A 25,148-nucleotide genomic window follows, 5' to 3' on the forward strand; every position below is an offset into this window, starting at 1 on the left:
CTGAAGAAGGGTCTAGGCCCGAAACGTCAGCCTTCCTGCTCCTCTGATGCTGCTTGGCCTGCTGTGTTCATCCAGCTCTACACCTTGTTATCTCAGATTCTCCAGCATCTGCAGTTCCTACTCTCTCTCCCCACTGGTAGCCCAGGTTTGTTAAAACTTCAGATAGTGCTGCCATCTCCTGGTTCTGTATGCAATTACCTCCAATTTACCAACGTTATTTGCCAGGATTCTGATCTCAATACAGGGTGAAGGTCAACAAAGTAATGATCTCCTATTTACTTCCCCTCTGGATAGATACAGATAACTCTTTCCAAAGGTCTAGTTAATCGACACATTGACTGGTTTGTTAATTACATGAAGGATTCCCACTAATAGCTTAACCATTGATATTGCCTCTACCTTTCCTTCACGCTTGCACAATTTTAGACTCAGTTGCTATGCAGCAACACACAGGGCAGGATCTTCCCAGGCCCTGAACAGCATGAGTCAGTTTGCAGAATAGGGTGAGATCAGCAGAAGTGAGATTCTCAACGTCAAGAGGAAGCAGGCGTAGTGTGTCATCATGGTGGCTCAGTGGTTAGCACTGCTGCCTCACAGCATGAGGGACCCTGGTTTGATTCCACCCTTGGGTGACTGTGGAGTTTGCATATTCTCCCTGCAATTGCTCAGATTTCCTCCCACTCCAACAATGTGCTGGGTCAGTGGATTGGCCACATAAAATTGCCCATAGTGTTCAGGGTGGCGTGGGTTATAGGGGGATGGCTCTGGGTGGGATGCTCTGAGGGTCGATGTGGACTTGCTTTGCCTGTTTCCACACTGTATGGATCGTGAGAATCCCACTAGTTTTATTTGTTCATAGGACAAGGCCATCATTGGCTAGACCAGCATTTATTGCTCAGCCCTAATTGGGGCAGATAAGAGTTGACCACATTGCCGTGCGCCTGGAGTCAATGTGGCTCTGTAGGTCAATTAGCAATGGTTTCATGGTCATCATTAATTCCAGATTTTTATTGAATTTAAATTCTGCCATCTGTCATAGTGGGATTCGAACACAGGTCCTCAGATCAACACCTGGCTCTCTGGGTTAACAGTCCAGCGACAATACCACTAGGCTGTTGCCTCCCCTTTTATTGAGCGTCAAGAGGTCTATTTGCACTTGTCTGTATTGATTAACTTTTACCTAATCTCACCCTCACAGATAAGCAGCTTCCCATTCTCCCACCTACCAGGTGGACCAGGCTGTGATGATTCTCGATGTGAAACGTGGGAGTTGGAACTTGGTGACACCAGCTTGCCTCCCTGAGCCTCCATCTTGAGCAGTAGTCAGCAGCACCTCAGAGCATGCTCAGGATTCACATGTGTTTGGAAAGGCAAGGACTGATTAGGGATAGTCAATATGGCTTTGTGCGTGGGAAATCATGTCTCTCTAAATTCATTCAGTTTTTTGAAGAAGTAACAAAGAGGATTGATAAGGGCAGAGCAGTGGATATGATCTATATGGAATTTAGAAGGCATTTGACAAGGTTCCTCATGGTAGACTGGCTAACAAGGTTAGATCACATGGAATACAGGGAGAACTAGCTATTTGGATACAGAACTGGCTCAAAGGTAGAAGAGAGAGGGCAGTGGAGATGGAGGGTTAGTTTTCAGACTGGAGGTCTGTGACCAGTGGTGTGCCCCAAGGATCTGTGCTGGGTCCACTGCTTTTTGTCATTTATATAAATGGTTTGGATGTGAACATAGGAGGTATGGTTAGTAAGTTTGCAGATGACATCAAAATTGGAGGTGTAGTGGACAGTGAAGAAGCTTACCTCAGAGTGCAATGGGACCTTGATCAGATGGACCAATGTACTGAGGAGGGGCAGATTGAGATTAATTTAGATAAATGTGAGGTGCTACATTTTGGAAAAGCAAATCAGGGCAGGACTTATACACTTAATGGTAAGGCCCTGGGGAGTGTTACTGAACAAAGGGACCTTGAAGTGCAGGCTTCCTTGAAAGTGGAGTTGCAGGTAGATAGGATAGTGAGGAAGGCATTTGATATGCTTGCATTTATTGGTCAGTGCAATGTGGAGAGGAGTTGGGAGGTCATGTTGTGGCTGTAACTGGACATTGGTTAGGCCACTTTTGGAATACTATGTGCAGTTCTGGTCTCCCTGCTACAGGAAGGATGTTGTGAAACTTCGAAAAGATTTACAAGGGTGTTGCCAGGGTTGGAGGTTTTGAGCTACAGGGAGAGGCTGAATAGGCTGGGGCTATATTTCCTGGAATGTTGGAGGCTGAGGGGTGACCTTATAGAGGTTTATAAAATCATGGGGGACATGGATAGGGTAAAATAGACAAGGTCTTTTCCCCGGGGTAAATAGACAAGGTCTTTTCCCTGAAAACTAACCCTCCATCTCCACTGCCCTCTGTCTTCTACTTTTGAGCCAGTTCTGTATCCAAATAGCTAGTTCTCCCTGTATTCCATGTGATCTAACCTTGCTAGCCAGTCTACCATGAGGAACCTTGTCGAATGCCTTCTAAATTCCATATAGATCTAGTCCAAAACTAGAGGGCATAGGCTAAGGTGAGAGGGGAAAGATTTAAAAGGGACCAAAGGGGCAACTTTTTCATGCAGAAGGTGGTACACGTATGGAATGAGCTGCCAGAGGAAGTGGTGGAGGCTGGTACAATTACAACATTTAAAAGGCATCTGGATGGGTATATGAGTAGGAAGGGTTTGGAGGGATATGGCCCAAATGCTGGCAAATGGGACTAGATTTATTTAAGATATCTAGTTGGCATGGATGAGTTTGACTGAAGAGTCTGTTTCCATGCTGTACATCCCCATGACTCTATGACACCAATGGGCAATGGACACCACTGTGTCCACGGAAGTCAGCATTGGACATGTACCAGCCTCCAGGTGCCCCTTTTCAACAAGGAGACAGGAGGCACCCAGCTGGAGACGCAGTTGGACATTATCTATCAGGATACTCCAGATGTGCCAGGTCCCTCCATCGCTACTCTGCCTGCAACCCTCCGAGGGTGACGCAGGGTTGGATGCACTCAGCACTCGAGCCACAAATGCCCCCAGAGATGTCATTTCAATACTACAAGGCCAACAGGCTCCACAATAGTGCAGGGTCCCTCCCTTCTTTTTCAAGCCAAGGAGAGATACGGTGAAGAACCAAGTGGGTGTGAAATGAGTGAGTTGTGAGAAAGCAAGCAAAGAAGATGTATGCTATCCCAATGCAGGGGAGATGGATCCCTGTCCCTGTGTACACAGTGGTCTTCCAGCAACATTCCAACGTTAAGTGTCAGTGAGCTTCCAAAGTGCAGTATTGAAGTGGAGAACGGTATTCTGAGTGAGTTGGAGATATGCTATGATGATACATTGACGCTGGTGTGAATTTGATGCCAACCTTTGTGAACACAGGATGTAGGCAGCCGCTGCACATGCCCTGTGATGGAACATATCCTTTGATGTTGGGGGCTGCTGGCTACCATGGATACCTGGAGAAAATGCCAGCAAGTTGCAATGCCAGGTACCCTCTCTGACCTTTTTGGAATTACAACCCTGTAGGTTCTCTCTGGTACCTGGGAGAATAGGAACCCGCATAGAAAGGGGATGAAATGAGATATTAATGCAATGTTAATGCTTGGAAATAGGCCCCTCATTGCACACTTACTTGAGAAAGGATGTACTTGTACTAGAGGGATCACAGAGGAGGTTCACTAGGTTGATTCCAGAAATGAGAAGGTTGCCTTATGAGGACAGACTGAGTAGACTGGGACTCTACTCACTGGGATTTAGAAGAATGACTATGTTCTTAATTATGAAGGGAATAAATAGGATAAATCAGGGAGGTTGTTTCCACTGGTGGGTGAAGCTAGAACGAGGGGGCACAGCCTCAAAATTAGGGGAGCAGATTTGGGACTGAATTGAGGAGGAACTTCTTCACCCAAAGGACTGTGAATCTGTGGAATTCCCTGCCCAATGATGCAGTTGAGGCTACCTCGTGGAATGTTTTTAAGGCAAAGATAGATAGGTTTTTGGACAGTAAAGGGATTGAGAGTTATGGTGAGCAGGTGCATAAGTGGACCTTGTGGGGCCAGATGGCCTACTCCTGTTCCTATTTCTTATGTTCTTATGTTTATGTTCTTATGATCACGAGCGAGATTCTCATATAGCTGTTGAAACCCTCCATGTAAAATCAGACATTTTTATCTTGACAATGAGAATCCAATTTTTTCCATTCTTGCCGTATTTTCCCAATGGCTTCACCATTGCCCTCATTATTCTGAGTTTGGGGAAATTCAGCCCTATGTTTCAGACATCGTTTTCTCCACAATAACGCTCAACACTGGAGCCCCCCCCCAAGGATGTATTCTCACCTCCCTACTGTACTCCCTGCACACCCATGTCTGTGTTGCCAAATTCTGAACAAGCGCTATCTGCAAGTTTGCTGAAGACATAGTAGGAAGGATATCTAAGAACTATGAACCAAAATACAGAAGGGAGATAGAGGGCTTGGTGATGTGGTGCAATGAGAGCACCCTCTCTCTCAATGTTGGCAAAACTAAAGAACTGATCATTAACTTCAGCAAGAAAGGAGGAGAACACGCCCCCATCTACATCAACGGAGCTGAGGTTTAGAGGCTGGAGAGTATCAGGTTCCTCAGAGTGATGATAACCAACAACTTGTCCTGGACTTCCCACGTAGATGCGACAATCAAGAAGGCACAACAATGTCTCCTCTTCCTCAGGTGGCTCAGGAAGTTTGGCACATCCATAAGCTCCCTCACCAACTTCTACAGGTGCACCATTGAAAGCATACTGTCCTGGTGCATAACAGCCTGGTATGGCAACTGCTCTGCCCAAGACTGTAAGAAACTACAGAAGGTGGTGTACACAGCCCAGACCATCATGGAAGCCAACCTTCCATCCATGGACTCTATTCACACGGCTCGCTGCCGCGGAATGGCGGCCAACATCATCAAAGACCCATCGTACTCCGGTAATGACCTCCTACAACCTTTTTCATTAGGCAGGAGACAGTGCTAAACTGCCCATATTGTCTAGGGTGGGGAAATGCAGGGATAGGGTAGGGGGTGGATCTGGGTGGTATGCTCTTCGGAGGGTCAATGTGGGCTCGATGGGCCAAATGGCCTGTTTCCACCCTGTAGGGATTCTATGATTTCATTCTTATTCAAACCAGGTTTTTAATCAGTGTAATTATTTAAATGTTAGATAGCTATAGTAAGTTACAAATCAGTAGGTCATGAATATTATTTTATCTTTTAAGCAAACTTTACTACTACAAGTAAAATTTGTTAAGCATTAACATGAGAGAATTTGGATAAACATTAATGATTTACAATCTAAGTTTCTAGTCACTAAATGAAACAATAACCATAGTGCTAACAGTTGAGTGAGTGAGTGAATTAGATAGAGAGGGACAAGAATGTGTTTATTTGTTTTTTCAGGCTTTTACATTTGATAGGTTTCCAACAGTCTACGATTTATTCTATTCCTGAGGTTTAAAATAGCACAGAAACTCTGGTACTGTTAATAAAATATCATAAAGCAGGAAAACAAATAATTTGAGTCATAGAGTCATACAGCACGGAAACAGACCCTTCAGTCCAACTCGTCCATGCTGACCAGACGTCCCAACCTGACCTAGCTCCATCTGCCAGCATTTGGCCCATATCCTTCTAAAGGATCTAGGCCCGAAACGTCAGCCTCTCTGCTCCTATGATGCTGCTTGGCCTGCTGTGTTCATCCAGCCCTGCACCTTGTTGTCTCGGATTCTCCAGCATCTGCAGTTCCTACTATCTCTCCTTCTAAACCCTTCCTATTTATGTACCCATCCGGATGCCTTTTAAATGTTGTAATTGTACCAGCCTCCATCACTTCATCTGTCAGCTCATTCCATACACACACTACCCTCTGCATGAAAAAGTTGCCCCTCAGGTCCCTTTTAAATCTTTCCCCTCTCACCCTAAACCTATGCCCTCTAGTTTTGGACTCCCCCACCCTGGGAAAAAGACTTTGACTATTCACCCTATCCATGCCCCTCAATTTTATAAACCTCTATAAGGTTACCCCTCAGCCTCCGATGCTCCAGGGAAAAAGTGATTTGTCGTGGTGGAAGCATGTAGAACTCCTGGATGCCAATATGATCCAGGACAAACAGGTCTGCAGTCAGTGTTTACAGCTCGAGGAGTTTTGGCTCTGAGTTATTGAGATTGAAACCGATGCCAGAGTACTGGATATCTGCTCAGGACTGGAGAGGCATGCACAGTGAGAGTGGAAGGAACCAGTTGTTATTTTCTGATGTAGGTACCATAGGCAGGACAAGGAAAGAGATTCTGTATGAGGAGAAAATTACGAAGGAGATCTTCAAAGGTAATAGTGTCTGGACAACTACCCAAGCCATGTGCAAATTACTAAATGGCGAATAAGATTAGAGAAATGAATGCATAACTCAAGGTCTTGTCGAATAGAGTTGGTTCTCGTTCGTGTGGCATGTGGAGAAATCATAATAAATCTACTGGAACTCTTTAAGAAAGGAATTTGTGCTACAGATAAAGGAGAACTGCATGGACTGTATTGGATTTCCAGAAAGCATTTAAAAAGGTGCCACGTCAAAGTTTATTGCAAAAAATAAGGCTGGGACTTTTTTCACTGGAGCGTAGGAGGCTGCGAGGTGACTTCACAGAAGTTTATAGAATAATGAGGGGTATAAATAGAGTTAATGGTCGTTGCCTTTTCCCTAGGATGGGGGATTTCAAGACTAGGGGGCACATTTTTCAGATGTGAGGAGAGAGATTTAAAAAAGACATGAGGGGCAAATATTTTACACAAATGGTGGTTCGCATGTGGAATGAACTTTCTGAGGAAGTGTTGGATGTGAGTGCAATTACAACATTTAAAAGACATTTAAGTACATGAGTAGGAAAGGTTTGAAGGGATATGGGCCAGGAGCAGGCAGGTGAGACTAGTTTAGTTTGGGATTATGTTTGGCATGGACTTGTTGGACCAAAGTGTTGTACGACTCTATTATGCTATGACTCTTGGTGTTGAGAGGGTAACAGTTTGGCAGGTTTAGAAAACTGGTTAGCTAACAGGAAGCACAGAGTTGGCATAAATGTTACGAGTGGTGTGCCACAGGGATCATTACTGCGGCCTCAACTTTTTACAATTCATCTGATGAAGGAACAGGAGCTATGGTTGCTAAATTTGCTGATGAAGCAAAGATAGGCAGAAAAGTAACGTGTGAAGAGGAAGCTCCAACAGGATATAGCTTGGTTAAGTGAGTGGACACAGATCTGGCAAATGAAGTACAAAATGCAGTCTCTGTTCACAGAAAGAATAAAAAGAAATGGTGATTGTAACAGAAGATCTTGAGGAGTCTTAAACAGGTTTAATGTGTTAAGGATGTTTCCTCTTGTGGGAGAATCTATAACTATGGGTCATTATTTCAAAATAAGGAGGCACTAACTTCACAAAATCACAAAATTGTTAGAATGGTACAGAAGGAGGCTATACGACCATCAGACCATAAGACATAGGAACAGAAATTCGGCCATTCGGCCCATCAAGTCTGCTCCGCCATTCAATCATGGCTGATAAGTTTCTCAACCCCATTCTCCCGCTTTCTCCTTGTAACTTTTGATCCCCTTGACAGTCAAGAACCTATGGGCCATTCAGCCCATCGTGCCTGCTCCAGTTCTATGACCTAGCGCCAATCTCCTACCTTTCCCCCATATCCCTTAACACATCCTTTCTGTCCAAATAACCATCCAATGCCCCTCCTGAATGCCTCAGATGAACCTACCTCCACCACATGCTTTCCATACCCTCACTATTCGCTGAGTGGATACGATTTTCTCACATTAGCTTTGCTTCATTTGCACATCATTTAAAATTATATCCCCTCTTTCTTTCTTTCCTTTTATGAGTGGGAACAGCTCTTCCTCGTCTCCTCTGTCGAGCCCACTCGTGATTTTAAAAACCTCTACCAAATCTCCTCTCAGCTGTCTTCTCTCCAGGAAGAACAGTCCCTGCTCCTCCCAATTAAAGACAACGATAGGGAGATTTCCTTTCTCATGGAGGGTTATGAGTCTTTGGAACCTTCTTCCTCAATATTCCTAAGGCAAAGATGGAGAGATTCCTGATAAGCAAGGTGGGGGGTGAGGGGTTGGATTAGGGGATAGGTGGGAATGTGAAGCAAACAGATGGTCATACTGAATGGCGAAGTAAGCTTGAGGAGCTGAGTGTCTATTCCTGTTCCTAATTTGTATGCCCGTGTGTAACCATTGTTGTATTTTGCCAAAGATAATCATGGGCATATCCAATGGAAGCTCATGCTGCCATTGTGCTCTGAGGGCACAGTACCCGGATAGAGAGTTCTTAGTGAGTGGCAGCCCTTACTCACCACAACAGAGTGTATTGTAAAGTAGGTTTTGGGGGATTTTGACTGATGTAGGGGCACTGCCCTTCACATCACCCCACCATAAACCCCTGTTTACTCACCAGGACAGGTCCAGCTTCTTTTACAACTGGAGGTTCGTCTGGTTTTCAGGTACCTACTCATGCTCACCCCAACAGCATCTCGTGCCCTTCTTGCAAATCTCAAAGTTCCTGCTACATTTATTGAATGACCAACACAAATGGACTGTAAAAGTTTACAATAAAACACAATTGCTCCACAAAGCTCGGACATTGCATCTTGTGAAGAAGCCTTAATTGTCACTAACAGGAAACATGTTTGTGCCGTCCGTGCCCAGACAGAACTGAGCAAGCCAGAATTTTCAGAATGTCCCTTTACAAGTGAGACAGTGACGAAGAGATGTACTTTGGGTGCGCAGTATAGTTGAAAAATAGTCCACAAGGGGTGAATATACCTGGAGCTGGGAGCACAGTCGGTTGAGAGGTTGCAATAAAAACGTGTTTCTGGAACAGCTGAAGCAAATGAAGTTTCTTCGTCCGCTGGGCTCATTCATTCTCTCACACAATGCCTTTGATCACAATCCACTTCTTACAGAGAGCAAGCTAATGCACCCCACCCACCGGAAAGCACCAAAGACCAGACAAAGACACAAATTCACTGCAGAAGCGGTTACCAGTGGAGTAGGTCTCTGTCCTAATGAGTTAATCGCAATGGGAATCTGGTGGAATCAATAACAGGCAGGTGATACACTTTGTCAGGTTACCATCCACACGTTAAGATGAAAAACTCACCTCAATAAGTCTTTCAGTGCAATAACTTCCATTCTATAAGCCCAGAACCATTAGGATTTGCCAAGAAAGTTAACAGCATTACTTTGACACATATAGAGAGGACAAGCCGGAGTTTTAAAATATTCTCTTCAAGAACAGTATTGTGAGCTAACAAAAGGTAACTTGATTGCTTTGGCTGCAGCCTTAATGGAATGGAATTTTCCTGTAGTTTACTGAATGCCTGGCCATCTAACTTGACTGGATAGACACCAGCGAGAATCTTCCAACACGGTGAGCTCAAAAGCCTTTATTATGTGAGACATGTCGCTTTTTTTTGATTCTCCCTGTTGTGAGACCATACAACTTGAAGCCAACTATTGTACTCAATAGCTGCCACTGATTCCTCTTCAAAAACATTTATCATTGTTAAAATGCGCATCATATGTAGGAAGATGTTACACATTAAGAGACACAATGGATGCAAAGCCTGGACGATAGACTGAGAAAAGCGGAGGCTTCACCAGAAATCAAGAGAAGACTCAAAAAGAGTGGTTTTGAGAAAAGTCACTCAACTGCAGTTGCAGGAAACCAAGCAGAGAAATTGGAGATGGTGGAAAGGTAGCTGATGAACGAGTGATCGACGATGGGGGAGCAGAAAGAGCAAGGGGCGAGGACAGCTCAGGGGTTAGAGGGTTGAGGGAGCATGCAGGGATATAAAGTGGGTGGAGGTGACACGGATAGGCGAGGGGCTCCCGCGAGATTTGCAAACAAGGACGAGGATCTTGAAATTAGAAACCCAGGGAAGAGGGAGCAGTGTCGCCTGGAAGGGGTTGGAGTCATGGGATTGCATGGGCAGTATGGGGAAATTGGGAATGAGAAGGTATTGGGGCTTCATGATTGTGGTAAGAAAAATGAAGATCATGAGGGGAAAGGTGGAGAAACTAAAACTGCAAACAATAAAGAAGCACGAAAGCATAGTTGGGTACAGTACTGGAATTGAATGCAGGATTTTATTGTCTATGACACAGTGCGGCCTTATACAAACAAGACATGATACAGCTCAAGGTAAGAGACTCGTACACTTTTCAATGTACCAAAATCTTACATATTCATCTTGGTTGTAACCAGATGAATAAAAATTGTACCTCTTCACTCTTGAGGGCTTGATGGACCATGTTGTCAGAACAGGAGGTAGGGTCTACTGATTTACCATTTTGTTGACAGTCGAGCTGGACCAACTCTCGACAGTGAGTGTGACAGGTGTACTTGCAGCCTGGATAAAACAAAACAGAATAGCTTATATCAGTCTGCTGCAAGGCTTCACTCAGCAACTAATGGTAATCATTTGGTGCATAACCCAACTGAGTAATATATAACCCGGTCTGCAATGCTGGGTTTTAAATCCTCAGTTATAATACTATAAGGCAAAAAGTGTTTGGGGTCACCATCATTAGGATCAGGTTTTTAAGGTATGATGGTGACAGACATCCCAATACCAAGTAACCTAGGTAACTATATGTTTTAGCATTAACCTCCAAGTAGATATTCAACCTAACTTGCCAAAACTTAGTTGCCTTTCGCAGAGCAGGATCATTCTACCTAACGCCCCTTCCTTCCCCCATTTAGAAGCACCATCCTCACAGAATTCCCAAAAGCAGAAGGCTCAGGGGTTTATACCGGGCTCAAGAATGACTCAAGTGAAGATTTGACTCTCATTAACTTAACGTCTCTAAGAAAGCATCCATCCAACTTTCATCACAGTGACCAAACGATAATATCAAATTGACCTTAAAGAGGGCCACCGACAGGAAAGAATGGGCTTTTATTTGACATTAAATGAATGAAGCTGGAGCTTTTCTCCTTGGAGGCGAGGAGATTTGAAAGAGGGACTCAGGATCATGCGGGGTCCAGACGGAGTAAATGAGGAGAAACCATACCCATTGCTGGAAGGGTCAAGAAACAGGGAGTGTCCGTTTAAAATCATTGGCAAAAGAACCAGAGGTGAGGTGAGGATGAACTTTTTTACACATCGAGTGGTTTGGCATCTGGAATGCACTGACTCAGAGTGTGATAGTGGAGATTCAATTGCAGCTTTCGAATGGAAATGAGAAAATTATCTGAGCAGAAAATTTAAGGCTACAGGGAGTGGGTCTTACTGAGTCACTCTTACAGAGAGCCATGGCTGTAAACCATCCAATGATTCTATAATTCTATTTGTTAGTGATACTGCTTAGAGATAAATATTGATCAGGATAACTACACTGTTTTTCTTTTAACAATGCCAAGCGATCTTTCACTCTCATCTGAGGGAGATAATGAGGTCCTTGATTTAATCTTGGAGATAGCAAGAACTACAGATGCTGAAATCAGAGACAACACAGTGTGGAGCTGGAGAAACACAATGGGCCAGGCAGCATCAGAGGAGCAGGAGGGTCAAAGTTTTGGGTTTACACCCTTCATCAGGACTGGGGAGGGGGAAGGAAGCTTGGAAATAAATAAAGAGGGTGGCTGGGGGTAGGTAGGCGGGATGGTGATAGGTGAATGCAGGTTGGGAGTGGTGGGGATTGGTCATTGGGATGTGTGGGGTGGATGAGTTGGAGAGAACAGGTTGTGTCGGGTCAAGGAGGTGGGGATGAGAGGGAGGCTTGGACATGGGATGAAGCCGGGGTGGGGAGATTTATAGTTGATTATACACTATAAACCAGAAGTTTATAGCGTACAATCAACAACACCTTCTGGTCGCCAACCATTTTAACTCCCCCTCCCATTCCCTGGGTGACATGTCCATCCTGGGCCTCCTCCAGTGCCACAATGACTCCACATGCAAACACCTCATGTTCTGCCTCAGGAGCCTACAGCCCAATGGCCTAAACTTAGAATTTTCACCAGTTTTAAAATCTCCCCAACCCAGGCCTCATTTCATGTCCAACCCTCCCCCCCATCCCCGCCTCCTTGACCTGACACAATCTATCCATCATCTCTCCCATCTACCCACCCCACCCTTCCCATTGACCATTGCTTCATACCGCCTACCTGCATCCAGCTATCATCATCCCAACACCCCGCCCCCAGCACCACCCCTCCTCCCTCTATTTATTTCCGAGCGCCCTTCTCCTCCCCAGTGCTGATGAAGGGTGTAAACCCAAAACGTTGACTCTCCTGCTCTGATGCTGCCTGACCTGCTGTGCTCCTCCAGCCCCACACTGTGTTGACCTTGATTTAATCAATTATTTGATAAACAGTGGCCCCAGCAATGTAGGGCTGAAACATGGATTGTGTGTTGGAGTCTCTAAGGTTGGACACTTGTACCTTTGACCTTCTGGCTGGAGTGTGACCAAATGAAGCATAGGTAGCTCATTGTTGTTATCACCTTAAAAACCATAAGACATGGGAACACAAGTAGGCCATTCAGACCATGAGTCTGTTCCATCATTCAGTGAGATCATAGCTGATCCTCACCTTCACCTTCCTATATTTTCCCCATAACCCTTGATTCCATTATTGATTAAAAATCTATCTACCTCGGCCTTGACTATATTTAGTGACCTAGCATTGACAGCCCTCTGTGGTAAAGAATTCCACAGATTCACTACCCTCTGAGAGAAGAATTTGCTCCTCATCTCTGTCTTAAATTTTGTGACCCCTTAGTCTGAGATTATTCCCTCTGGTCCTAGACTCTCTCGCGGGAGGGAAACAAACATTCCGCATCTACCTTGTCAAGTTCCCTAAGATTCTTGTATGTTTAGGTTGTCTGCCTTGGAAACAGCAAATACGGCCTGGGGTTTGCAGGAAAATGTAAACTGTGACCATCAAAATAAATGTAAAAAACTTAAAAGGTCTGCTATCAAAGTACCTCGCTAAGGTCTGGAGTTGACAATTCTCTGGCAGACACAAAGAGAAAGGTTTTACCACCTGGACTCCTATCTCTGCCTAGTCCACCCCAACACTTCCAGGAACCACTGCATCCAGCTGCTAATAGCAAACTTGGCCAGGCCCAGGAGCAGACTCACCAGGAGGTCCTCCAGTCTGCCCACACCCCTCCTTCCTGCACACCAGGTGCCTAAAGATCAGGAGCCTGGGCCTGAAGTGCAACCAAAAACACAGCAAATGAAATAATCGAACAGGAGGTGCAAGCAGCCGCAACCAATAAGTTCATGGTCCAGGGATTCCACAAACACTTGGGCTTGGGGTCCACAATCTAGGATGACAGGGAACTGCTCCATGTAACACCCACTATCGCCAGACCCCAACTCTCACTAGAGCAGGCAAGTACAGACACCTGCACCCAGAATTAGACATTCACAGAGTTGGCCACCAGCTCGCTTTCTAACATCAGAGAATGGTCACCACTGGGTTCAGTGTATTGCTGAATAGCTACAGCCCGTCAAATGCAGGGTCATCGGCAGTGAAACAATTTGACAGGACGGAGAAAAGTGAATATTTTGAAGAGAGCCTGTACCACAGCAATGACGTTGTAAGAACATGAATGTTCCCCTCTCCTTTCCCCAGGTCCCAGGTTTCTATCCGCACCAGCCAATTTGAGAAAATGAGTTGCTCTTATTCTTGTACACCGTGCCACAAAGCAATGATACTTAGTGATTTTCTTTGGTTAGTTAAAAGGACTGCCTTAGTCTAGGTGCTCAGAGGTTCACTATATTAATTTCAGGGATGAAAGGCTGGATGTATGAGGAGAGATTGAGTAGTTTAGGCCTCACCAGAGGTTAGAAGAATGGGAGGAGATCTAACTGAGGTATATAAGATGCTCAAGGGGATTGATAAAGCAGAGGTAGAGAGGATCTAGAATGAGAGGTCGTAATTTGAGGATGATGGGCAGCAGATTTAAAACTGGCCTATATATGACTCCAGACCCACAGCAGTGCAGTTGAATCTTAAATGCCTCTGGGAAATAAGGGATGGGCAATGCCTACATGTCATGAATAACTAAAATAAAAAGTTGCGCCTTTCCTCACTGGAGTTTAGATGAATGAGAGGTGATCGTATTGAAACATATAAGATCCTAAAGAGGATATCATCTCATCCCTCTAGTTGGGGAGGCTGGGAAATGGACCACAGTTTAATAAAGAAGTGTCCCTTTTAAGATGGAGATGAGGAGAATTTTTTTCAGACAGGTTTGAGTTTGTGGAATTCTTGGCCCCTGGAAGCAGTGGAATGAATTTATTGAAGGCCGAATTAGATTGATTTTTCACAGGTAAGGGAGTCTAAGGGCTATGGGGTGCAGGCATGGAAGTGGGGTTGAGCCCACCACCACATGGCCTTATTGATTGGTGGAGCAGGCTTGAAAGGCCAAAAGGCCTAACCTTGCTTTTAGGTCCTATGTAAGGCCCTTAGATTGTGTAGCTTCAATAAAAATAACAAACAGAAAGGAAGTTATGCTTGGTCCACACTTTCCTCAGACTCCCCATTCTTGACCACTGATTGTGTTCCAACATTCAACAAGGCAATGCTCAAGAAGTTCGACTTCAACTTCTGCTGAGAAAAGACAAATGCAAAACCAGTCCCAGGGAGATCCAAGAAAATCTGGACCAAAGTGTCATTGCACTCTCTGTACTCAGGGGTCTTGTTGCTTTGTGGTAGTGACCCTACCTCTGGGAAGAAGATCTGGGCTCAAGATCCACCTGTTATGAAGGTGTGACTGAATAGGATGATAAAAAATATTTTTGTTTTACAGTCCGCACTCAATCCTTGCAGTAAAACTTGAACTCATGATGATCTAACCAAGGAATGGCAGATGGAGTTCAACTTAGGTAAATGTGAGGTGTTGCATTTTGGTAATACAAACCAAGGCAGGACTTATACACTTAATAGCCGGGCCCTGGGGAGTGTTGCTGAACAATGAGACTGAAGGGTACAAGTACATAGTAGCTTGAAAGTAGAGTCGCAGGTGGACAGGGTGGTAAAGGAGGCGTTTGGTACGCTTGTCTTCATTGGTCAGTGCATTGAGTATAGGAGTTGGGAGGTCATGTTGCGAGTGTTTTAGACATTGGTGAGGCCACTTTTGGAATACTGCATTCAATTCTGGTCTCCCTGCTACAGGAAAGACGTTAAATTTGAAAGGATTTATGAGGATGTTGGCAGGGTTGGAGGGTTTGAGCTATAGGGAGACGCTTTTTTCCCTGGAACATCAGTGGCTGAGGGGTGATCTTGTAGAAGTTTATAAAATCATGAAGGGCGTAGATAAGGTGAATAGCCGAGGTCTTTTCCCCAGGATAGGGAAGTCCAAAACTAGAGGGCATAGGTTTAAGATGAGAGGAGAAAGATTTAAAAAGGATCTGAAAGGTAACTTTTTCCACATACAGGGTGGTGCATTTATGGAATGAGCTGCCGGAGAAATTGGTCAATGTGGGTACAAATACACCATATAAAAGACAATTGGACAGGTACATGAATAGGAAAGGTTTAGAGGGATATAGGCCAAATACAGGCAAATGGGACCAGTTTAGTTTGGGAAACCAGGTCAGCATGGACAAGTTGGGCCAAAGGGTCTGTTTCTATGCTGTACGACTCTATGACTCTAACCCAGGCAAAGATACGAGCAACAAAACCAACGTGGCACTTTTGCAACAGTAAGTGCCATTTTAAGACCAATAGCGTTGGGTTTGGCACAATTTCCAGCAGGAAAAGGGCTACCTGAAAGAGACTGTTACAGCGAGAAAATAGATCATGGAAAAATGTGGTTCACACAGTCAAATAGGTAATTTTGAAGTGGAGTCACTTCTGTAACGGGAGGAAATGTGGCAGCCAATTTGTGCACAGCAAGCTCCCACAAACATCAAGGAGATTGATGACCAGATAACCTGTTTCATTGACATTGGCTCGAGGGATAAATATTTCCCACAGCATTCATACTCCCCTTCTCTTCTGCAAACAGGGCAAAAGGCCCTTTGGAATTACTGGTGAAAACAAGTGGGGCCTAGGTATCTCTGACAACGCAGCACACTGTCAGTACGGCACTGGGTTACCAAACTAAATGATATCCTGCAGTCCCTACTGTGGGGGTTTATACCCAAGATATACTGACCTGGTGATGTGAGTGTAGCCGCTGGATCAAAACTGACAGTTCAAATCAGTAAGGTAAGAAACACAAAACATTCCAATACTGCCATACAACTGGGAAGCAGAATGACAGACTCAGTCCAAGTGTAGCATCGCATCTTAAAAGGAAAAAGATCTGTACTTTCCAATTGATATTACACAGTCGACTAGACTAAAAACACACACAAGTATAATTAAATGTCTGTGCACAGGTTACAACAGCTTTGTTTTGAAACAACTGGAGTACATGCTGAGTGGAACATGAGAGGCCCACAAACAGGGCACTGGATCATTGATCATTGGTGACTAAAACAGGGCTTAGCGTGCAATAGTGCTCTGAACAAAAGTACTGCAATCACACTTGTTGATCCTGCCATCGGTTAGGTGCAGTGAGTAATTTTGCAAGGCCAGCAGTTTTATAGCCACACGTTTGCTCTTTCTAAGGTTAACAGCAGAGCATCAGAGAGCAATGTGCATCAGCAGAAGTTCAGAATCGAGGGAAATCCGCTATACCACAGCACAGTTAAAGCTTTAGGTATAAGTGATGTAACAAAAGGCTTTGAAATGTCGCTCTTATCAGATACCATATTAGAAGAGAAAAGGCACTCAGTTGTACCTGAAGGTTTTCTTCTTGTTACCTGGAACTTGATTTTACCCGATAGTTTGCATATAGCTACTCCCATCACGATACTCCAGGAAAACTGCTATTCCCCAGTGAAGCAATTTTCTGATGAAGGGTCTAGGCCCGAGACGTCAGCCTTCCCGCTCCTGTGATGCTGCTTGGCCTGCTGTGTTCATCCAGCTCTGCACCTTGTTATCTCAGATTTTCCAGCATCTGCAGTTCCTACTATCTCTCACTCTAATGTCGCTGGCTCTGCATCACAGCGAACTTGTCACAGGGCAGTGTGCGTCTGTGACTGATCACTGGCCAAACCCCATCTCCTTACTACCCAACCTCTGTGTGAGCTTCATTTGCCTGCCTGTCAGGAACAGTGAACGGCTGTCGGTTAATGGGTTCGGGCTTCTAAATCTGTTAGTGTAGCATTTGAATTTCAAATTGGATGCTGTTTTAAATGTTCAAAAATAGCCCTGCTGAGGGAGTCTCATTACTACACACTGGAGGTGAGATGCGAATCACAGGGCACAATGTGTATCAAAGCGAACACAGCTGCACACTTGCTTCAGAAACAGTCAATCATCCAATGTCCTATTAGTCTGCTGATTAGATGCATGCAGTGCTTTCAAGAGGACGGCTTTTCTGGAGAAACCAACCATTTAATTATTCAGAGCTTCTGAATGTCTCAAGGTCACTATGTCCTTGTCTCTAAATGTCTAACCCCTTCCACATTCCTTGCAGTCTCCTTCAACCCTGGAGCAGCTCCCCAAGTTCTTGATCCAAGTTCCGTGCATTCCCCACATCCACCCCACTCCTACATTTGGTGGTCCAGCCTCCAGATACCCACTGCAATCCTCTCACTAAACTCCCAACCAACACAGAAGTGATGTTAGAGATATAAGAACTGCCAATGCTGGAGTCTGAGATAACAAGGTGTGGAGCTGGAGGAGCACAGCAGGTCAGGCAGCATCAGAGGAGCAGGAAAGCTGACGTTTCGAGTCTGGACCCTTCTTCGGAAAAAAAGAGAGGTGATGTTAAATGTTTGTCGAGCCTATGGCTGCACCATATTTGCAGCACTATGAACAGTTCTGGTGGGCTCCATGTCGTACGAGCTATAAAGAGATACCAGAGAAGGTGCCAAAGATATGAGCAAGGATGATAGAAATATAGAAATAAAGAAAATGGTTGCAGGAATCGGCCAAACGGCCCTTTGAGCCTGCTCCACCATTCAGCAATTTCTCCTCATCTCAGTCCTAAATGGTTTATTCTGTATGCTTAGACTGTGAGCCCTGATACCTGAAATGAGAATTTACAGCTATAAAGAAAGGTAGAGCGAGCAAGAGCTGTTTACTCTAGAAAAGAGAAGGCCAAGGGGTGACCTGATAAAAGTGTTTATGATTATAGTTTGATGCATAGCTAGAATCATAGAGTCATAGAGCTGTATGGCACGGAAACAGACTCTTCAGTCCATCTCGTCCATGCTGACCAGATATCCTAAATTAATCTAGTCCCATTGGCCAACATTTGGCTCCAATTCCTCTAAACCCTTCCTATTCATATACCCATCCAGATACCTTATAGATATTATAATTGTACCAGCCTCCACCACTTCCTCTGGCAGCTCCATACACGCACCACCCTATGCATAAAAATGTTGCCCCTTGGGTCCCTTTTGAATCATTCCCCTCTCACCTTAAAACCTACACCCTCTAGTTTTGGACTCCCCTACCCAGGGAAAAGACCTTGTCTATTCACCCTATCTATGCCCTTCATGATTTTATAAACTTCTACAAGGTCACCCCTCAGTCTCTGACACTCTAGGAAAATAGCCCCAGCCTATTCAGCCTCTCCCTATAGCTCAAAGCCTCCAACCCTGGCAACATCCTTGTAAATCTTTTCTGAAATCTTTCAAGTTTCACGACATCCTTCCTGTAGCAGGGAGACCAGAATTGCATGCGGTATTCCAAAAGTGGCCTAACCAATGTCCAGTACAGCCACAAGATGACCTCCCAACTCCTAAACTCAATGCACTGACCAACAAAGATTGAGGCCTTTAAAATTACGGAGGGCTCAACAGAGTAAGCACTAAGCTTGTGACAAAGGTTGGCTTTATGAGGGAGACCAAAACTGAGGGCTATGAATTTAAGACAGTCACCAGTAAATCCAATGAGAATACAGGAGAAATTTGTCTACCCAGAGAGAGAGAGGTTAGAATATGGAATTCAGGAAGTAGCTGAAGTGATTGTTGTGGATGTATCTAAAGAGAAGTGAGGTAACCGGATGAAGGAGAGAGGAACAGGAAGCCACTTTGATAGGGTTTGGTGAGAATGGAAGGAGGAGGCCCATGTTGCCACTTGACGAGGCGCAGAAGGCCTGTGATTGGCTGCAGAGTTGGATGATGAGTTTACCATATTCAGGATAAAGAAGAGAGAGAAAAAGGGGAATACCGACAGAGAGAAGAGAGGTGAAAGCCAGAAGGGTGGATGGGGAAATGGAGAAGGTTGGGGGGGGCAAAGGAACTGGGAAGAAATACAGTAAGATTTATGGAACAGCAGGAGGCTATTCAGGCCATCAGATCCATTCCAGTTGAAAAAGAGCAATACAGCCTAATTCTGCCTTCCAGTCTGTCCCTCTTGTAGGATACACAGCTGCAGGTGTTTTTTCTTTACATTGGTCTCTGAGGGTCGCTGCCTCTACCACTCTTTCAGGCACTGAGTTCCAGACCTCCACCACTCTCTGGGTGAAAACTTTTCTCCTCAATCTTCCTTTTCAACGCTCCACTGTGACTCAGGGTCAACTTGTGCTTGATAACGTTCCTGGGAAATGCCTTGGTTTGCTTTAGCATATTAAAAAAGCTATACGAATGCTTGTTGTTGCTGTTTGAGAGGGAGAGGGGAGTGGAAAAGGAAGGAGACAGGACAAGTGAGGAAAGGCATAGAGAACCTTATGTCCATGGCTAGATTTTCCTGAATTGATTACCTGTCAAAGCCAGAAGGGTGTCACTCGATATAGAGTCATGGTAAAAGTCCCTTTGGCCCATTGAGTCTGTGCCAGTGGAAAACACCTCATAAATATCCAGCACTGGGCCCACAGCCATCATGATGCCTGGTTAAGCGATCCTCCCACTCTTCCCCTCTGCCAGAGGCTTGTGTCTGAAGAGTTGACGGATTGATCTGGAAGCAGTTAGGCTACATTATGAACACACCTCCCTTGGCCATCAAATCTGAGAGTGGGACTTGAACCCATAACTCCTAGCTCTGAGCCAGGGACACTACCCAATGCACCACTCAAAGGGAAACTGCCAAACAGTTCTGTTTAAAGAAGCAGGTATCTAATGCCCATCATATCCCACTATCTTGTGAGATAATCAGTCACGGTTCATAGAAATATTACTGTGTTGAACAAAGGTTTACAAGTCAGTAATTTAATCAGGAAACAAACTGCCCCAGGATTTGTGTTTACAGTACATGAGCTTCACTGAAGTGCATTCTTTATGATCCTGTTTCCTGCAAGCAGCACTCTTTTCTGTAAGTGACACTCTCAATGTTATGGTCTGCAATAAAGAGATTATCTCCATTCATTCACCAGCAATTTTAACCATTAATGAAGGCCGCTCTCTGATAAGGCAGCACCTTGCTGTTAATGCCTAGTACAAGAAGCTTCCTAACTCCTAAAATCTCCTTCGGTTTAGGATTGGATAATGATACTGGCACAGATTGAGGTCGTTCAGCCCGTTATGTCTGTGCCGGCTCTCTGCCAAATTTCTTTCCCTCTGCAGGTGATTCACTTTTAAAAGCTATGATCGAACCTGCCTCCATTGCACACTCGGACAGGGCATTACAGATCCCGCATTTAAAAAAAATGTTTTTCGGTATTGTGTTACTTTCGGTTCCCTTCTCATTCACATTAAGTTGGTGCTGCTGAGTTAGAATGGTAAAGTCCTAGACTCCCTATAGTGCAGAAAGAGGCCATTCGGCCAATCAAGTTTCGTCCTTTATTCATTCACAGGATGTGGGCATTGCTGGCTAGGCCAGCATTTATTGCCGATCCCTAATTGCAGTTGAGAGTCAACCACATTTGTTATGGGTCTGGTGTCACATGTAGGCCAGACCAGGTAAAGATGGCAGCTTCCTTCTCTAAAGGACATTAGTGAACCAGATGGGTTTTTCCTGACAATGGATTCACAGTCATCATTAGATTCTTAATTCCAGATATTTATTGAATTCAAATTCCACCATCTGCTGCGGCGGGATTTGAACCCGGGTCCCCAGACTGTTATCCGGGTCTCTGGATTAACAGTCCAGCAATAATATCACTAGGCCATCGCCTCCCCCTATTTGCACCAACCCTCCGAAGAGCATCCAGGCTCAGCCCCTCAATCTCTTCTGTAAATGGGGAAAGTTTCTCCCTGGCAGCTCTGTAGAGATCCCTCATGGTTTAAAACAAGATTAGAGACACATTGCCAAGGCATTGTCGAGTTGACCCAACAACCATGTGGCTACAGCAGTAGTGGTGGTTAATAAAGAGGAGAAAGTATCAATGTCGCTAGGTGTCTGTGGTGGTAGTCCATTATTATCCCAATTTAAATAAAAATCTAACTAGAAAATAGGAAATGGGAGGCAGAAGCAGGCCATTCAGCCCTGCAAACCTGCTCCACCGTTCTGTACTATCATGGCTGATCTTCTACTTCAGCTACACTTTTCCCCATTACTGTAGAAAAACCGAAGGAACTGCAGATGTTGGAAATCAGAAGTGAAAGCAGAAATTATGGGAGCTGTTCCATCAGTTTCTGTTTTTGTTTCTTTCCCCCATCAGCTTCTATTCCCTGGAGTTAGCTGAGGGAGAATGTAGACCATTGCGATTCCTCTATTTACATGGAAGGAAAGCTGCGCCAGAAAATCGTGGCAGTGCTGTGAAAATACAGAGTTAAAGTGGCAGCAACAGGTTAGAGCGTGGAGCACCATGTAATATCATGGGTGGACTAATCATGCAGATGTTGGCTGCCCTGGGAACACAGATTCAAAGCCCACCGTGACTTCTGGCATCATTTAAATTTGATCAATAAACCCAGATTTGCAGACTAACTGGTCTCATTAATGATAGAATCCCTACAGTGCAGAAGCAGGCCATTCAGCCTGTTGAGGCTACACCGACCCTCTGAAGAGCATCCCACCCAGAACCCCCCCCGGCCACATCCCTGTAACTGTGCATTTCCTATGGCTAAGCTACCTAACCTACACATTGCTGGGCACTTTCAGCATGGCCAATCCATCTAACATGCACATCTTTGGACTGTGGGAGGAAAACGGAGCACCCGGAAGAATCGCACTCAGGCACAGGGAGAACGTGCAAACTCCACACAGTTGCTTCAGGGTGGAATCGAAACTGGGTCTGTGGCACTGTGAGGCGGAAGTGCTAACCACTGAACCACCTATGCAGTGGCTATGAAACTATTATTGCTTGTTGTAAAAACCCATCTGATTCACTTTAGGGGAGGAAATCTGCCATCCTTACCTGGTTTGGCCTACATGTGACTCCAGACCCAGGCTCTGAAATAGTTTTGTAAGGCATTCTACTGTATTTCCTGGACAATACATACTGGCCTTGCCACTGATGCCTGTATTTCATGAGTGAACTCAATTTGCTTGACCAAATACCAGAACAAGTTCAATGTATCTTCAGCCCAACTTCCTTCCATTCTGAAATTGCTACATCGTCAATTTCTGCAACAGACTTTGCAAACACTGTTCTATACACTGGGTTAGAACACAGTGATGCTACCAGATATTGCCCATGCTCACAGAGATACATCAATCAAAATTAGATCAAGTTCAATTTGCTTAAAGGTCTTTCAAAGCATTAGCTCTGGATTATTAGTTCATTATTTAGAGATATTCTTTATTTATTGCACATTATGAGGTTCCCAAGGAAACATAATCCATGTGAAAAAAACTGGGAAGAAGTTTATGCATTTAAACATTGCGACTAAATATTTAATATTTTTCCATCATCGTTAAGACCATCTTTTTCCTCATCTGCAGAGCAGACTCGAAGGGCCGAATGGCCTCCTCCTGCTCCTATCTTCTATGTTTCTATGTCTGTAACATTACCCAATGTCAGTCCTGTCTCAGCTCATCTGCTTCATGTCTATGTTACCTCTAGAACTAAGTATGAAGACATGTTTCCCTTTGGCCTCCCACAAAGGCAGTACAAATGCGATGGGCTGAAGGGCTTGTTCTATCCTGTATGGTTCTTGGGTTCTGTGAATCAACTCGCCCTAGGATTGTCTGAAAGTCTGTTGCCCTTGGCATTTACCTTGCACTGTGTCATATTCCCTCTCACGCCTGTCTTCACTGGTCTACAGTGACACCCAATCAAGCAAGATTTTAAAAGTATTTATTTGTTTTCAAATCCTTTGCCCTTTCCTATTCTGTAAGCTGCTCCAGCCCCATCATCCTCTGAGATAACAAGGTGTAGAGCTAGATGAACACAGCAGGCCAAGAAGCATCAGAGGAGCAGGAAGGCTGACGTTTCGGGCCTAGACCCTTCTTCAGAGCCTGCTGTGTTCATCCAGCTCTACACCTTGTTATCTCAGATTCTCCAGCATCTGCAGTTCCTACTATCTCTGAAACATCCTCTGAGATACCTTTCTCCAACTCTGGCCTCTGACATTAATCATTTCATCTCTGGTAGCCATGAATCTCTGGAATCCTTCTTTACTTTCCTCCTTGAAGATACTCTTTAAAACGTACCATGCTTCGACCAAGATTTTGGTCACCTGACCTAACATTGGCTTAACACCATCTTTTTGTTTGATATTACTCCTGAGAGGTACCCTGCGACATTTAATTATGTTTAAGGTGCTATATAAAGATAGGTTTCTGTTGTTTGAGTTGCTATCATGTGATCTTTGCTCTGCAGCTCCTCTGTAAAGTGGTAGAAACATGTAGTTTTGCACATAGGACAAAATCCAGCATAAACCCCACACTGCAAACAAACTGGGAGTTTTCAACTATGTTTCCAAGAATGCTGCCTGGACTGGAGGGCAGGACTCATGAGGAAAGGTTGAGGGAGCTAGGGCCTTTTTCATTGGAGCGAAGAAGGATGAGAGGTGACTTGATAGAGGTTTACAAGATGATGAGAGGCATAGATAGAGCAGATAGTCAGAGACTTTTTCCTAGGGCGGAAATGACTATTACGAGGGGCATAATTTTAAGGTGATTGGAGGAAGGTATAGGGGAGATGTCAGAGGTAGATTCTTCACACAGGGAGTGGTGGGCGTGTGGAATGCACTGCCGGCAGTGGTAGTGGAGTCAGATACTTTAGAGACTTTTAAGCGACTCTTGGATAGGCGCATGGAGGATAGTAAAATGTAAGGTATGCAGGGTAGTTTGACCTTAGTAGGATAATAGGTCGGCACAACATCGTGGGCCGAAGGGCCTGTACTGTTCTGTTCTATGTTCTATGTTCTATGTCCTATGTTCTATGTCCTATGTTCTATGTTCTATGTTCTAACACAGCATCTAGGTTTCCTTTCAGAATGGTGGGATTTTAAACGAAAGAGATGGTTTGCACTCTAAGATGGATTTATAGAAATCCCACTAAAAGACTGTAACAGGATGAGATTCTACACCTTCCCCTGGTTGGACTCCGCCAAGCTACTTACAGCTGTTCCCAGTAACGCTCTATCTTAAGGGACAAACACCAGAATGGACAATGTGATCAAAATCATGACAAACCCACAGTGACAGCCAGGACACAAATTACTTCCTTATTTCATTATCTGGTGCACTGCAGCTCATCTCATCTTAAGTGAGGAAATCAACATGATATTTCTGTGAACCTGCTGTGTCATTGATTCACAGCGAAGGATGAGATCTGGCCAAGGAGTCAGTGCTCCGAAGCGAGCTCAGTGTGGCCCAGTGTGTTTTAACAGCCACTGTTGCTGTGGAGTGGTCGTCAATATTTGGTGGACTTGGGACGATGATCGAAACATATTGAAATAAAAAGCTAATTGTCCTGTCACCCCAAAGACATGTGGCTCCCTCTACTCTCTCGGTTGGAGATAATAGGTCCCGTTATGCTGTTTGGAAGAAGTATAGGGGGCTTCTACAGCATTTTGGCAATACTTATATCTCAACCAACCTCATTAAAATAGATGAGATAGTAAGAACTGCCGATACTGGGGTCAGAGATAACACAGTGTGGAGCTGGAGGAACACAGCAGGCCAGGCAGCATCAGAGGAGCACGAAAGCTGACATTTC

The 25,148-nt window shown here is 44.7% G+C and overlaps 1 protein-coding gene across 2 annotated transcripts in view; it reads right to left on the reverse strand.

Moving 5' to 3' along the window:
- rassf3 (Ras association domain family member 3) overlaps positions 1–25,148 on the reverse strand; it is a 214,127-nt gene that overhangs the window by 136,207 nt on the left and 52,772 nt on the right. For both annotated transcript variants that reach the window (XM_048607773.1, XM_048607772.1), the window contains exon 2: positions 10,360–10,487. In XM_048607773.1, the coding sequence (XP_048463730.1) occupies positions 10,360–10,487 (128 nt within the window). The remainder of the gene's footprint in view (positions 1–10,359; positions 10,488–25,148) is intronic.

Source organism: Rhincodon typus, chromosome 18, assembly GCF_021869965.1.
Source record: "Rhincodon typus isolate 14 chromosome 18, sRhiTyp1.1, whole genome shotgun sequence".
Taxonomy (NCBI): Eukaryota; Metazoa; Chordata; class Chondrichthyes; order Orectolobiformes; family Rhincodontidae; genus Rhincodon; species Rhincodon typus.